At 49.0% G+C, this 16,294-nt stretch overlaps 4 protein-coding genes across 4 annotated transcripts; 1 reads left to right on the top strand and 3 right to left on the bottom strand.

The window, feature by feature from the left end:
* Window positions 1-445: 445 nt before the first annotated feature.
* On the bottom strand, window positions 446-2,131 carry M430DRAFT_135122 (hypothetical protein; the record flags this gene model as incomplete). Its single annotated transcript, XM_024862393.1, has 4 exons — window positions 446-874; window positions 933-1,483; window positions 1,541-1,895; window positions 1,946-2,131. The coding sequence occupies 4 exons, from the start codon at window positions 2,129-2,131 to the stop codon at window positions 575-577; spliced, it is 1,392 nt and encodes a 463-aa protein (XP_024722869.1). The 3' UTR covers window positions 446-574.
* Window positions 2,132-4,601: 2,470 nt separating this feature from the next.
* On the top strand, window positions 4,602-7,315 carry M430DRAFT_97269 (hypothetical protein; the record flags this gene model as incomplete). The annotated part of the gene is made up of 7 exons (XM_024870020.1): window positions 4,602-4,673; window positions 4,867-5,036; window positions 5,132-5,188; window positions 5,243-5,363; window positions 5,414-5,879; window positions 6,464-6,984; window positions 7,052-7,315. 7 exons carry the CDS (start codon window positions 4,602-4,604, stop codon window positions 7,313-7,315), a joined length of 1,671 nt encoding a protein of 556 aa, XP_024722870.1.
* Window positions 7,316-8,460: 1,145 nt separating this feature from the next.
* Window positions 8,461-11,732, bottom strand: M430DRAFT_273443 (hypothetical protein; the record flags this gene model as incomplete). The annotated part of the gene is made up of 3 exons (XM_024865585.1): window positions 8,461-10,123; window positions 10,174-10,515; window positions 10,608-11,732. The coding sequence occupies 3 exons, from the start codon at window positions 11,730-11,732 to the stop codon at window positions 8,501-8,503; spliced, it is 3,090 nt and encodes a 1,029-aa protein (XP_024722871.1). The 3' UTR covers window positions 8,461-8,500.
* Window positions 11,733-14,551: 2,819 nt separating this feature from the next.
* M430DRAFT_56709 (glycosyltransferase family 17 protein) lies at window positions 14,552-16,168 on the bottom strand (the record flags this gene model as incomplete). The annotated part of the gene is made up of 2 exons (XM_024868627.1): window positions 14,552-16,049; window positions 16,134-16,168. 2 exons carry the CDS (start codon window positions 16,166-16,168, stop codon window positions 14,750-14,752), a joined length of 1,335 nt encoding a protein of 444 aa, XP_024722872.1. The 3' UTR covers window positions 14,552-14,749.
* Between the last annotated feature and the right edge of the window lie 126 nt (window positions 16,169-16,294).

The raw sequence follows: 16,294 nt of genomic DNA on the forward strand, positions 1-16,294 counted from the left end.
TATGTAGGAAGTAAGGGATACGTGTAGCATATAAATTGATCGAATCTGGGAAGAAACATCTCGATCTCTTTCGTGACTCCTTTCTCTATCTACCTACCTAGTCTTTTGAATATAAACCGCGTTTGAACACATTCCATTGTTGAAGCTTGGAAATAGGTAGATGGGTAAGTGGATATTGATAAGCATTTTTTGTAAGGTACTCTCTAGGTACGATTCTTACTTTTGTGTTGTTTCTGTATACCTGTAACTTCCTTGTCTAACAATAATCCAGCTACTACATTACTCACTCACCATCACCACATTTATCATCTCTCGCTACTTTGAACACCGGTAAATCACGATATTATACTGATGCAGCGAGGAAAGAATGAAGGTTTGGGGGAATGAATAGGCGGGTAGACTAGATATAGGCACTTTTAATTTTTATTTTACTTTTTTTCGGAAAGGGGGTCCCTCCTATCGTTAACTCACACGCATATACACCGCCAAAACGCACCCGAGAAATCCAGACCCAGAAAAGCAGAGCAGAGCACACTTGTCGCACCAGAGAAGAAGCCTTCCTCACATCCAAACCCTATAGCCCACAAAAGGCAAGAGGGTCATAATATTCATAAACCAAATTCTCCTTGTCGCGTCCCTTGACAGTGCCTTTCACAGCCGGGGCTACGAATTTCGAGACTCCGGTTTTGCGATCATAGCTCTGATAGGAAGCTGCAAGACGTTTGCCTCCGCCGCCGGGGAGATCGACGACGAAGGAGGGCATCAGAAAGCCTGCGATGGAGCCGCGGATCTGGCATTCTAGATCGAGGATGGTCTGGAGAGGGGTGCGCAGATCTTCGATGCCTTGGACCATGTCGCATTGGTAGACGTAGTACTGTTTATCAAGCTGTTAGCGATATGGAGGGGTTATTTGGGGGTCAATGGGCACGAACGGGTTGGATGTTGCTGTCTGCAAGTTCGCGGATCAGGGCGCTCATGGTCTGGACGTTGTCGTTGACGCCTCGTAATAAGACGCTCTGGTTCCGTACGACCACGCCGTTCTGAAACAGCTTCTGGGCTGCCTCCCGTGTCACCCAGGTGATCTCCTGGGGATGGTTGAAATGCGTGTGTAGGGCGACTTGCTTGCCTAGTGCACGACCGCGGTTCGAGAGGCGTACAAGTTCATCAGTCCAAGCATCTTCGGGATCAAGTGTGCGTGATGGTGTTACGCAGAGTCCCTTGGTCGCAAGGCGGAAGCGTCTGATGTGGGGTATAGCCAACAAACGGTCTCCGATGTAGCGAAGTTGATCCGGCTGAAGGTAGTACGAATCGCCTCCAGATACGACTACATCTTGGATGACTTCATTGTCGCTGATGTACTGCAGGGCCTGGTCCCATCTGGCTTTGATTGGTTTGTAGGAAGACTTGGTGACTGTGTCGGTGTTCCCGCCTACAGCGTATGATCGAGTGCAGAAGCGGCAGTAAAGCCCACAGACAGAGGTCGCTTAGATCTCAAGTCAGCGATTATAGACGCGAGGAATGCTATAGCGGATAAACTTACCAAGGAACAAAACCTTGTCTGGATATCGATGAACTAATCCAGTAACCGGCGAGTCTGCTGCCTCATGCAAAGAATCCAAGCCTAGCTTGGGATGGTCTGGCATGTAAGTAGACTTCATGGGTATGAATTGGCGCCGCAATGGATCATTCAGTGGGTTACTCCAGTCAATAACGCTCAGAATATGTGGCGTCAAGCGAATTGACATTGGAGCCTCCTTGATACCCTGCATAACGTCTTCGATGAACGCCCCCTTAGTGCGAATGTGCTGATAATGCTTGTTGGCTGGAATATTTTCAGGCAGAACCTCGTTCAGAAACACAGAAAGGTTTCTCGGTCCCTGGATATTTCGGGATATCTATAGGTCCTAGTTAGCCGCAACCGCCTGGAAAGATAATTCTGACGTACCTGCCATCTGTATGACAGGAATTCTTTCTCCGAAACATCACTCCAACGAGCTATCTTTTGCCAATAAGGTTCTCTATCAAACAGTGCGCCTCGATGATATATCGGAAGAGCAGTGCTCTGAGATGCTTCATATTGAGTGTGTTGCGTTTGAGGGACAAGAGACTGAGCAACAGTTGTCTCAGGCATTGGGAAGGGTAACGGTGTCTCCCAAAGGCCTTGCCGCGGTAGCTTCTCGAGAGTTGAAGCTTCGGCTGGTTCTGCCTGTTCTTTGCTTCTGCCAATGGACTGAAAGGATCTTATGGGGGTTGTAGGTTTTGTGAGGGTAGGACTTCCCATGGATCGGCGGGTAGCATGGCTTGGTATGGCGCTTTTGACGGCAACGCCGCCTATAGACTGCACCGATCTCATGTACATGATTGAAATTGAGCTGAGACACCCTTCAGGCTGACGAAGTGAGATAGCTCCGTTGTTCACTGGGTTCGAATATGCATTCCGAGCATAGGATGTTCGGAATGACTTGTCTTCGACAGGTGCACTGTAACTATCAGCAACATATACTTGGGGGAGTTGAGGCTCGACAAGACTATTTTCATTATGTTGGAGAGTTGTGTCGTCCATCGGTCTGGGAACGACTTACCCTGAACGAGCTCTGCTACTTGCTTTTGCACAAGAGACTTAGAAGGATGCAGAGTTGGACCTTGGTTTTAATATATGTGTGGGATGAGGAAGTGGAAGTGGAAGACGAAGAATCGAATTGGAGATGCTATTATATAGCAAATCGAAAGTACCAGTGAATACTTATTAAGGCTCCGGATCATCATTAGCGGACAGCCTTCAAGCATTCACAATATTTGTCAAAATCCCAACCACGAACGCTCTTGGTCCCAGAAACCCGGTCACTCCGTCGGTGAACTTAATCTGCCGTAGATCTTGTTGTACTGTTGGCTTGCTGCAGCACGTAATTGGTAGCATTGCTAGCCTGCATAGACCGAGGGGTAAGTAACACAAAGGGCTTTTCCAGTAACTTGGAAATGCATCCGATAGGCAAAACAATGACATAGCATATAAATCCTTGAGCTTAAGCTGCTCTCTCCCGAGACGTGTCGTCGGAACAGTCATGGTGGAAGATGAAAGCTGCAACACCGGCTTCAAGTTTTGATTGGCAGGGCTGTCAGTGTCATTGTAAACCGACGCCGAACGGAATAAGAAACTAAATCGTGAATAGAGGTCGGGTTATTTGATACTGAGGTACGGCTATAGTTCTCGTTTCCAGATGACTTGCTGAGCTGGTGTTAATCTGTAAGGAAAGCCTCAGTCTCATCTCGTCCCAGATCAGTGCGATTGGCCTACCGCGACAAGCGTAAATCATTACATAAAACATGAGGAGAATGCAGTAGTGTCATGGAAATATTGGGGAATGTAAGGCTGCGCTGATGAACCGAACTATCGGGTGGCCAGACTTAGGAGTGATCCATGAAAAAGTGTCTTTGGGGGCAACACACTCCCAGGGCCCAGCGGCTGCATCAGTTGCATATGTTGCTTGGCTCGTTGAGTGGATGCCGCGAAAAGTCCCCATGTCTGAGGGATTTCTCCAAGGATCAAAACACCATATCTAGCTCTTCCGAGGACAGTTAAAGGGCCTAATTGGAAGCTCATGATTTTTGCTAAAGACAGTTCTTAGCCTCATTTGGCCTGTACCTGCTGACAATATGGAATAAGATAGGGCTCCGTGGGGTGAAGAGGGGTGCGGGGATATCTAATACCCCGGACACAGAACAGGTTCAAAGACAAAAAAGCTCCTTCAGTAATGAAATCAATTTGCATTCTTGGCAAGACTGGAATATGCATTGGGGATGTGTCCACAGCCAAGGATAGGCATGGAACTAGCTAGGTTGAGGGACTTCGACGAGGAAGCAACCGCAGTCACAGAAGTAGTGCGCGCACCCATATATCAGCGAATTGGGTTCTCTGGCGACGAAAACTGGGAAGGGCACAATGAGAGAGGACGCTCAGGGCGGCCAATCTTAACCCTCTCCAACAGGAGGAGGCCATAGCCGAGCTGCAAGAGGACGAAGAGGACAGATCCAACGCGTAGAGTATGCGCAAAGAGAAAAGCACAACTGGACTGGTACGAGTGGCCACGCTGGTGGGCACTCAAATCAATCACGAACCAACATTCAAGCTCGCAGCAACCAACGAGACTTGTGCAAGGCAAACAACATGGAGGGAGCCACGGCTGTTGGCCGATGGGCAGCGGTTGGGGCCGCAAGAGAAAGAAGCTGTCTCGTCTCGAGTATACCAGATGCATCGCTCTGCGCAAAGATACTCGGATCCTCTGTCTGGAGGTTGAAGATATATAACCCAACAATTTGTTGTTTTGTCCTTTGTCTCTCAGGAACGGTCCGCACGGGACTTCTGTCCTCGCTTCGCCTGATTGGTCATCCGCGCATCCGAGCCTCCGCGAGTCATGTGACCTCGGAATCCGCTCGCTCGCTTTCCAAGCGGCTCGTCTTCGTGGATCAAATCTCCATTTCCCTCAAATACACAGACGCTTTCTCCATACCACTACTCGTCCTTCAACCTCCCATCTCCCCTCCATCAATTGCCAAGGCAATTGATTCTTCATCCTTCCCTTAATACATAGACTGCGGTCACCATGTTCAGAAACGCTCTCCGACAGTCCAGCCGGACAGTGGGCGCAATCTCTGCCTCTGGCAGAGTTGCCGCGGTACGTACCCTCACCTCCCCCGTCCGTCCTCGTCGAGCTCAGCTCCATTGAGGTCCTATCGATCAAAGCATCCTCGAGAAGCTCAATTGGCTCGCGGGAACGATGCAAGTCGATGGTTGAGAGCTTGTTTGGAAGCTTCAACAGCTCCTGTTCACGTTTTTCGGCTTTCGGCTAACTAACGTTTTCTTTACAGGGACGAACCGCAGCGCCAGCAGCCTTCAACGCTGCCACCAAGCAAATCCGAAGCTACGCCGCTGATGCAAAGGCATCGCCGACCGAAGTCTCCTCCATTCTCGAACAAAGAATCCGAGGTGTCGCGGAGGAATCCGGTCTCGCCGAGACTGGACGTGTTCTCTCCGTTGGGTACGTTCTCAACACCAATTGAGCCTCATCAACGGCAGCAAGGATATCATTGGGGCCCCGCTATCGATCCGAGTACTGACTGGAGGCAATTGCAGTGATGGTATCGCTCGTGTCCATGGCATGACCAACGTCCAGGCTGAGGAGCTCGTCGAGTAAGTTGTATACCTACGGATAGAAAACTTTTACCGGGACTCATCAATATACAGGTTCGCCTCAGGTGTCAAGGGAATGTGCATGAACCTTGAAGCTGGACAGGTCGGTGTTGTGCTTTTCGGTTCCGACCGTCTGGTCAAGGAAGGTGAGACCGTCAAGCGTACCGGAGAGATTGTGAGTGATACAGAGATATGGGCTGAAGGGCAATGCTTATTGAAAACTAGGTCGATATTCCTGTCGGTCTCGAGATGCTTGGCCGTGTCGTTGACGCCCTTGGAAATCCCATCGATGGTAAGGGACCCATTAAGACCACCGAGAAGCGTCGTGCCCAGTTGAAGGCCCCCGGTATCTTGCCCCGAAAGTCCGTCAACCAGCCAGTTCAGACTGGTCTCAAGTCCGTCGATGCCATGGTGCCCATCGGACGTGGTCAACGTGAGTTGATCATTGGTGACCGTCAAACCGGAAAGACTGCTGTTGCCCTCGATGCCATCCTGAACCAAAAGCGATGGAACAACGGAACCGACGAGTCCAAGAAGCTCTACTGTGTCTACGTTGCCGTCGGCCAAAAGCGATCCACCGTCGCTCAACTTGTCCAGACCCTCGAGGAGAACGACGCCATGAAGTACTCCATCGTCGTCGCCGCTACTGCCTCTGAAGCGGCACCTCTCCAATACCTGGCGCCCTTCGCTGGTGAGTTCTCCCTTTTTCACTTTTCCCCTTAATCCCATTTTCCCCTCGTCTCTTTTTTCATTTGTGGTACAACGTGCCAGCAAATGTGTAGCTACGCAAGGCGTGGGTGCACCTTCCCGATCATCTGAAACAAGGCGTGGGTATACCTTCCATGATGGCAACTGCCCTAGATGCTCTTGCGTTAGCAGAGGCAGAGGTTATAACCCCTGCTTGTCGTCTTCTGCTCTTCTCCTGGACAACTTCACGAGAACCTCCCCACCTCCTCATGGAGCACCCTTCAGTTGTGTCTCCTGTACTATAGTGTCTTTGATAACTACCCTGCCTGGAGTAATTGAGTGTGTCGGTAGCATATCTACACACCTCTTGTCAGACAGACTAGAGAGCGTCTAATCACCACTGGTGCTTCCTAGCAAGCATATCTCCAAGGTCGCTTCTCAGCACCTTTGAGACCATGCCAACGTCACACTTCATCGACTCATATATTCAACCGTCTTATTTCACTGTCTTTCATTTCGTCACCTTCAATTACCAACCCTCATTCAGCGACTACATTTGAATTTGCTAACATGTTTGATTTTTGAAAGGTACCTCCATGGGTGAGTGGTTCCGTGACAACGGCAAGCACGCCGTCATTGTCTTCGATGATCTCTCCAAGCAGGCTGTTGCCTACCGTCAAATGTCCCTTCTTCTCCGTCGTCCTCCCGGACGTGAGGCTTACCCCGGTGATGTCTTCTACCTCCACTCTCGTCTCCTCGAGCGTGCCGCCAAGATGAGCGACAAGCACGGTGGTGGTTCCTTGACTGCCCTTCCCATCATTGAGACCCAAGGTGGTGATGTGTCTGCCTATATCCCAACCAACGTTATTTCCATTACCGATGGACAAATCTTCTTGGAAGCCGAACTTTTCTACAAGGGTGTCCGACCAGCCATTAACGTCGGTCTTTCCGTGTCCCGTGTCGGTTCAGCTGCCCAACTTAAGGCCATGAAGCAAGTCGCTGGTTCCCTCAAGCTCTTCTTGGCCCAATACCGTGAAGTTGCTGCTTTCGCCCAATTCGGTTCCGATTTGGATGCTGCCACCAAGCAGACCCTCAACCGTGGTGAACGTGTAAGTTGCTAATTATACCCAGCATATTGAATCATCAAGGCAATGCTAATAAACATCTCCCTTCCAGTTGACCGAGCTCCTTAAGCAAAAGCAATACTCTCCTATGGCCGTCAACGAGATGGTTCCCCTTATCTACGCTGGTGTCAACGGTTTCCTCGACTCTGTCCCCGTCAACAAGATCCTCACCTGGGAGGCTGACTTCCTTGCACACCTGAAGACCAACGAGTCTGAGCTGCTGGCAACGATTGACAAGGAGGGTGCGTTGAGCAAGGAGCTCGAGGCGAAGTTGAAGGATGTTATTACCACTTTCACCAAGAGCTTCTCCGGTTAAATAATGCTACTCATTCCCAGTCTCCTTTGTTCTTAGCATATTATTCGGGAGAAGATGGCTGTATTGAGGAAATGTGGAAGTGGAGCTGGTGATGGATGGAAGGTTGGTTGATAGCTAAGCGGAGTGTAAAATAGATCGACGATTCTTCCTGTGTTTCTGAAATTTTCTTGTGTCCCCCTTAACTAATAACTGGTCCCATTGTAAATGTGAAAGATGTGCCGATGACAATATCAATACCCAATGATTATGCGGATGTAGGAGGGACGCTGATGGATATATTCTCCATTCCGCTTCTGCAGGGGGAAGATTTGACGCAAGTGCCTAAGGTAAGGTAGGTAGGTAGGTAGGTATGTATGTATTACCCCTATTCCATACATACATAGCCCAGTTTGGAAGGAAAGAGCGGGGGAGAGACTCTAATATCAGATCATCAAATCATATCATATTCTGGTTAGATTTCCGAACAAGAAGGCGATGTACCTACCTACCTACCTATATTCACAAATCAGAGCACGAGGAGGAATATAATCTTAGAAGAAGCTTTTTTTGTTTTCTTTTCTTTATGATTGATTATACACAGAACAGCAGCATAACACAAGCAATTAAGCCCGCACCAGGTTGGTTGACAAGCTGTCCAGAGATCCCGAAGGTTTGATAGCAGGTAGCTATCTTAGGTAACAAGAGAAGGAAGGGCAGGTCTGTGAGTGACGAGAGTAGAGTACTGCTATCCAACCTATTTTTTCCCCATGGGGGGAAGGTCGAGGTTGCTTGTGCGTGTCTGTGTAAAAAAGCTAGACTGGCTGTATTATGAGAAGAAGAATAGAGCACAGCTAGCAAGCAAACATCTCGTCTTCCATGCAGTTGGAGATTGAGGATCGAGGATTGCTGATTCGCTGTGGGAGTGACCCGACGTATGGTAGGGTGGTGGTATGCAGTTAGTACAAAGCGAGAATAGGTAAAGAGCAGAGAATAGCTTAACAAGCATCTTCATCTTCCATATAATTGGAAGTTGAAGATCGCCGGTTTGCTGCAAGGTATTAATTATTAGCGTAGAGTAGGTGGTATGCGGTTGTAAGTAGGAAACAGAACACCGAGGTAGGAAAAGAAAAGAGAAAAGTAATCGAAAGTTACTGAGTAACTGGCGTGCGCTGAATGCCAAGACGTAAGAAGAGGACGAGTATGTTCTTAATGCTGCTGCGTCTGACGATATCTAGCGATGTTGAGAGCGTACTGCTGTCTCTCATATTCGCGTTGACGCGAGAGACGGTCACCGGAAGAGCTTCCTCCAACCTCAACGGCTTCGTTGGCTGGGTATGGATTTAGCATGGGTTCTGTGCGGGATCGTCTTGGCAGTGGCCTCAAAGGGCTCTCAGGGTCTGTCCAGAGGAGCTTCTTCACCAGATTCCCGACATCTATGAGTTGTTGAAGTTTAGCGCTATTGCCCGGAGATGTATCATCGGCGAGCTTTGATTTCTTGAACGCGCCCATGATGATTCCGCTGGTTCGAAGTCTTCGGATACCTCCCTGCGTTGGGATGGCAATGAGGCAGCCTGACTGATATTCGCTCGGCTGATTATTCGATTGACGGGGTGCCTCCCAGTAATAAAAGCCTCTGCAGCGCAGGGTATCAATGTGAAGTTGTGGACTGAAATCGAGGGGCCGCTTCATGCCATATGCAGCCATGATTCGCATATCTAAGACACCTGGTGAGAAGAGCTGTGATTCCTCTATAGTCTTGCGTGAGGGATTAAGCTCGACAGCGTATAGGAGATCATAACCAAGGGATTGTGCGGCCTGGGCGCAAGCCAGCGCAGCCTGAGCCATGGGGTCGTGGGTAGGTGCTAGCTGATTGATAGCGGGTGGGTTATCGTCATCTTCATAGATGGTATCGGTGATCGCTGCGGGACTGGATAGTCGCGGGGGGCGCGTAAGGAATGGAGGGCGCGGAGGAATCGGAGGAGGTGAGCCAAGAGGAGCCATACTTGTCATCGTGGTGCTGTGTGATAAGTAGCCGGTGTATGGATTCTTAGAAGCCAAGGAAATGCCATCACCTGCTGACAAATTATCGTCTGCGTCTTCGGACACATCTCTATCAGACATCGAGAGAAAGTGCTCCACGGTAAGCTCTATTGGTTTCAATGTAGGTCTTCCCATCCTTGAATGAACGGGGGTGTTGGCAGGGTGTGGGTTGAGTGAAGACATGTCCGAGGAAGAGAATGGTCGCGGAGAAGGCATATCAAAGTCCCTGTGTTCTGGGGTGGCCATCCTAGGGGAGGAGAGAATGCCATTCACACTCGAGTCAGAAGGCGTCTGGTTGCGATATCCCGCAAAGGTTTGAGGAGAACCAGCGGATCCGGCAGAGGAAGAGGGTTTTCGTTGAGATGGTGTCTCCAGAATTGTCCGGCTGTTGGCGGATATGCCCAATTTGCTAGATACCTGCGTCTTCGGTTTACTAACGCGGAGGGCCGGTGGAACAAGGGCTGGATCATGTTCCTCATCCTGTTCAGACCTAATGAAGGTGATCTGATGGCGGTCCCCATTGATCACTGAATTTCTTTGCAGAATCGGGGTTGATCGCGCAGCAGGTCTCTCTAACTTATCGAGCTCGTTCTTCAAATCTCCCATGACGATTGTAGCATATTCTGCAAGTCTTCGTCGTTCAAATGGGCCGAAGGACCGGCGGCGATACTTGGAATGAATTGACAAGACCCCAATGATATGCCCATCTTCTGCAAGCAATGGTGCGCCAGCAAAGAATCTGATCTTGGACTCCCCAGTCACGAGAGGGTTTTTGTGAAAACGCCAGTCCTATTATTGAGTTAGTTTGCAAGAGGTACACAATCATGATTAGAACAGACCTTTTTGGTATCCAGAACCACGAAGACTTCAGTCGAGAGCAGGGCATGAGCAGCAATACTTGTAGACCGGGGGATCAGGTCAGTATTGTACCCACGCTCGGCTTTGATAACCTCCTCTCTATTGCTAAAGGAGCTGGCAGCACAGCCACCTGATTTGAAATTTCTCATAATTTCTGGGAGAAGCTCGCGAATTCTATTTGAATCCCAGGCGGCCATTGCTTTAATAAAAGGCTGGCTCGAGGTCAATCGTTGTGCCTCAGAGATAGGGAAAATGGATGGAAGAAACTCAAGTTTTGGGCTACGAGGTGGTGGTCGAGGCGGGTTAATGAGATTGTAATTTCCCTAGGATTGTCAGCCAGGGTCTCATAAAGTAGGAGAAGGATGAGCTATGAGAAGCAAGTAATAGAAGACAGATCGCTGAGGTGCACACTTACCTTTGAGTAGCACTCCATGTACTTCTTCCACTTGGGCATAGCATCATGATCGCGAGCAGCAGTTAGTGCAATGAAGTCGCGCTGCTGAGCTAATTGTATGTTGGCTATTTCCTCAGTGATCATCTCCATAGATTTCTTAGCCTTCTCATTCGATGTAACACGGCTTGGTGCCTCTTGTGATCTTTCCTCGCCTCTGTCCACCATGATCGAACATGCAGGACTGCCAATTTGTGATGAGTCTGGAGTAGCTTGGTGGAAGACTGGTGCTGGTTCAGAGCGAGCTTGGAGTTTGTGATTTAAGGGTCGGATAAAAGGGCATGGAACCAGCAAGCCGGCTGGAAGCCCCTCCAGATTTGGTTCCAGGGTAGGCAGACTCAGTGAATCCGGACCTGTATCATTTTCTCCTTCAGCTTCTCTATGGCGGTGTACTGCCGCTGGATATTGCCTATTGAAAAGTCTGTTCATTATGTCAGGGACTCTTAACTTCTTGAGTGATATTGAGTCTGAAGACTCCTTAGTGGACGATTCCACGGGTGGTGCACCTGCACCTGCAGTCTTGACAGCTGCTAGGTTGGATGCTAGGATAGAATGACCCTTCAGTTTTGAATCAGTAAAACCAAGGGGAGATGCTTCTGCTGTATTTTGGGGTGCTGCTAGAGGTGGAACAATGGTCGAAGGCCTCTTCAATGCTGAATCAGAATCCCCATCAATGGGCAGGCTCTTCTTTGTCTCAGCGTGCGTATGTAGGGAAGACTTCAATGTGAGACCAAACTGCTCATGAGATGAAGGGCCTGTCTTAGTCTTGACACCTTCACAAGTTGGAGAAGGTTTGGATAGTAGGACAAAGTCTTGTGGAGGTAACGAGAGAGGACGTTCACCAGATGGGAAAATTCTCTGTGATTTAGCGCGTCGAAAAGGTGGAATATTCAATATTGAACCAGAGCGTTCGATAAAGGATGTGAGTCTGTGAGACTTGGCACGTGCTAGGTTTGGAACCCCCTTCGGTAGTGAATTAGAGCGTTCATAGGATGGTAGGCCATTGCTAAGTCTGGTGGGTTGTAGAAGCCAAGACCTACGGCGTTCACGTGCCATCGTAGGTGTATGGTTGAGCACCCTGTCAAACATTCCTAGAAAGTGAGGTAGTTCTTTTCATTCATCAGTACATGATCCAATCTCATAACGTGACAGTCGCCTAATATGGAGGTTGCTCGCTTAAAACAGGGGGTAAGAGAACCTACATCAAGAAAAGAGAGGTCAAGTCTCAGAATATTCTAAACCAGTATGCTGTCTGTATCGTATCGAGTAAATGTAGAGACCATATGGAATTCGGATAAGACAGTAGGCTGCTTAGCATATTAGCAAACATGTACTTTGCATAATTCAGTAGGAGTGCTGTTTTCGGACTTCCGACAGTAAGAGATAGCTTCACATCCAACAAAAGATGCCACTTCCTAGGAGTGTCTCATGTGATTATCAGTAGATGCAATAGCTCTGAGAGGGTTGTGCAAGTTTGGCAGAAGAAGTTTCCAGGGCAGATGTTTGCATGACAACAAAGAGACAAGACTCACTGGTCGGCTGTGTTCAGTGACTCTGCAGGAGTTCATCAGACAATCTCTGATGTGAAACATGAAATGTTCTCTGAAGTTGGCGCAGTAACAGGATGTATGGTGGGAGATAAACAACAGTGCCTGTTTCCAAAGATTAGTTGCTGTTGAAAATCAGGTGCTAGAGATGAGGAGAATTGTAATCTTCTATCTGTATTGAACAGAGAAGGTACTGGTGATGAGACAGTGCTTGTTGCTGAAGGAACTCTCCAGTGTATGCCTCCGTAGATCTAGGAAGAAGGATCTTCTAGGCTGAGTGGATGAACTTGCCTGGGAATTCTGACTGACCAAGCAGAGATGAAGAAGTCGGTGAAAGTTCAGCCTTTGCACTATGAATAACTCCTGAGATCTAGATCACAGAGATCAGTTGATTGTCTTCAGTTTGTTGTTAGAGGTTAGAGAAACAAGTGTGGTTGTTTCTCAAAGCATGTTGTGTGTAGGCAGGAGTGGAGGGAGAATGGGAGGAGGAAGCAGAAAAGCGACAACAGACTTACTTTTGTTGTGAATGAGGGCTTCCACACGGTTATGGGGAGCGTTAGAGGACAAGGACAAACTTGGCTCCTTGCCTTGATCTTTGAAAGTTGAAGTCACAGGATGGATGAGATGTAAACACACTTCAGATCTTGTTGGATTGGAAATGGCGTTGGCCCCGAAGGTAAGGCTTCTCTAGGGCATCGAGAATTAGGGCAATCGGGTGCCTAAGGTTTCTGGGAGCAGACAAAATGTAGCTTGGTACGAAAGAGATACAGACTTCCAGTTTGCACCGTGCGACGTGGTTCGAAGCAGTTTGGGATGTCGAGTTTCCGGGGGAATAACGAGGGGTAGTGAGTCGTGGGAACGACAAGATGTTGGTGACGCCTCACATAGCACTAGAGATGTGAAAGTCTATGAAGATGAAAGGAAGCAGAGGAAAGGAGAAGACAGGCTGCTTAATCAGTCCAGGGGGGAGAACTGTAATGCTGGAGAGTCTTGAATTACAACGGTGGACGATATGCCTGCGCTACGAGCATCTTTCAGATAATGGAGCTTTTTAAGCTACAGATTCTGCCACATGCGAAGGGCAAGCACCGCAAGGGGTCCTCATGAAATTGCCGCAGTGTATCGAGATGATATATAGGGTACCGTGAAGGAGAGCACTTGTCATAGAGGGTAAGTCGCAAACCAATGGGAGTATCTCATGATCCCTGGGTATAGTGAGGCAGCCGAAGAGACCGTGGTTGATGTTTCTGGCCCGTGGCTGAGAAAATGCCGTGAAGGGTAAAGAGGACTTGGGGATCCTCGATGTATGGCAGGATGGGTGGTGGCAAAGGCCCCTTCTTGACCAAAGTCTATATTTGCGGTGACGACAAAATAGACATGATCATCATCATCGACATCGAGATCAACATTGACATCGACAGCAGCAGCAGCAGCAATACCAGGCCTTTGATCGTATCGTACAAGACGAGACCGAACAGAGGGATCTGCTACCCCGAGAAGAGTCTCCCAGGACTTCGTATAGACTACCTACATATACATATACATACCTAGTATATATACATATACATATCAGGTATACACATACCGAGGTAGGTACATATATAATTGCTTTCCACTCGCACTTGCATCTGCTCGGCACATTTCAAACTTTGCCTGCCTGAGACGATATGAACAGAGGACCATCCTCACTCGCCTGACATGAGAGGTTCACCATCTTTTCAAATGCAGCGGTTCAAAAATCCCCTAAAGAAATCTCAAATAAGGAGATAGAAAATAGGTAGACAGCTGAAGAACTCCCTTGCTCACCAGGTCCCTGCATCTTCAGTTGTTCCATTGTTCGCTGTCTCGGGCTTGAAATCTTGATCATGCAATCGTAGAGAACTGTTGGAATTCGGAGGATTGGGAATTGGTGATTGACGCTGCTGTGCTCCTTTTTTTGAAGTCTTGAAGTCGCCAGGTGAGATACATGGTTGATGAGGTGAGGTCTGAACTGTGGAGATGCGGCACTCGGGGACCGGCCAATAATCTGGCGTTTGTCGATATGTGCATAAGGCTGCACGCACCCATGCAACCACGGCAAAATTCCGTACAATCTAAAGATTCCCTGGGGTTTTGGCTTTTGTTACTCTTTATTCGTCTCTAGTTTTGTTTCCTCTTTTTCCAGAAAGCTTCGGTTACCTTATTATTGGGGGGGTGTTCTTTTATTTTGCCTGTATATTCTTTTCATAAATCCCTTCTACGCATGCTGTCAAGGCTCGGCAAGAACACCATGATTGTAAGGGGTCAGATGGATTTGATCTCTTGAGTGTATATGAAATCCTTAGGTTCGTAAGGATCGGATACCAGGTCTCCACGTAGTTTCCGGCTATTTACACTTGGTCTAGGTACATCGAAGACGGATCTAGAGATAGTGATTCCAATTGCAGCCGAGTCTAGCGGTCTAAAGAGTTCGTCACCAGTTCTTTGACAACGGACAGTCTGGCCGTTCCGCATTATCTCCTTCCCTCTGTTCTCAGAGACGCCATCGCTTTTAATCAAACAGCAGCGTGCTAAATCCCCTCAGCCTCCAGCAACCTCCTCAGGCCCGTAATCCATAAAGCCAGCGTTTGGAGATTGCCTGTCAAGCAAGTACTTGAATCTTTCCCTCTCGCCCTTCAGAAACTCTGGGATATCCTCATTCCCTTCGATTGTTTCATAAAGCTCCCCCTCCCTATCCCACAAATCTAAGCCCTTCCGGACTCTGTCCACGATACGCGTACGATTCCTAAAGTGTTCCTGGTTCAGACTTACATGTGAGAAGCTCTTCATCTTGGTCAGCATGTCCTCGATCGTCGCAAAGCAGGAGCTGCAATGCCATCCAGCATTCCACAGATCAGCCTTGTTCCACCAGGCCACGAGTCTGTTCCCACCCTCTCCATTGCGAAGGTTTGCGGGGCGGATCGTGTTAGATCTGCCTTGGAACGTGGTCGCCTGCGGGTGTTCCCATTCCGGCCCTTTATGTAAGAACTGGAACCCGTAATAATAGAAGCGACTCCTCAATGTCAGTCTCTGATGGAAGTCGCAATTCCTCAAGATCTGCAGCGTTGCAGGGCGGATGATCTCGTCGACGTCGGAAACAATAATCACATCGCCAATCCTCGCCTCCTGCTCGCCTTCTAAGCCCGGTATGACCTGGTCGAACATAGCATTCCGTTGATGATCCTCCAAATCCCACGTCCGAGCAGCATTTAGGGGTGGATTCTGCACGACTCTGTATATGATTTGCTTATGGAAACCAGCAAAGCGATCCCAGTTCAATTTCAGCGTGAGGTTCTTCTCCAGCCCCGTGAACGTGACCGCAGACTCGAGAACCACGAAGTAATCCACGTGCGCCGCCATGGTATTGAGCCGGATCTCCAACCAGTCCATCTCGTTATTCACCATGAATAGATCATAGACCTTGCGACGCCGCTTGCCATCCTGCGCGTGGAATACGCCCCAGCGATGTGCGCGGCATAACTGTTCTGCCTCCCGCAAGGGAAGGAGGCGCGAAGTTCCTTCCGGGCCGGCTCTGTGCGAGGCTTCGAAAGCGATGTCGTGCGCAGTTATCTCGTGCGCGCGCGGTGAGAAGGGGTGTTTCTGCTGGGAATAGATGGCAAGGGCCCAGAAGCAGAACAGAGCGCAGAGGATCTGGCGCCAGCGGCGTCGAGAGGCATAGAGCAGCAGCGCCCACATGCGGCGCTCGCGGATTCCGAGGCGCTGCAGCATTGCGGATTCACCGCTTTTGCTTGTTACTTCATGGGAGAAGAATGCGTGTTCGATTGCGAAGCAGGTTTGATTTGGCCAGACGGGAGACCAGTCGAGTTGAGCCTTGTCGTTTCTCGGCAACTTTTATGCAAGGCTGGGATTTACTCCGTAGCGCGTCTCCAGACAGGGCTCCTGGTTAGAGATCCTGTGCACTTACTTCTCTCTACAGACGTTGTGGGATTGCATTGCCATGTCTTCGTTTTTTTCATATGGATAGGCAATGGAGAAAAGATACAAAGAGGTCTATTGCAAGAGGACTTCCCACAGGCAATCTACTGAACGCAAAGCAGCAACCCTCAATAAAGCACCCGCTTAACA

Source organism: Amorphotheca resinae (assembly GCF_003019875.1).
Source record: "Amorphotheca resinae ATCC 22711 unplaced genomic scaffold M430scaffold_3, whole genome shotgun sequence".
NCBI lineage: Eukaryota > Fungi > Ascomycota > Leotiomycetes > Helotiales > Amorphothecaceae > Amorphotheca > Amorphotheca resinae.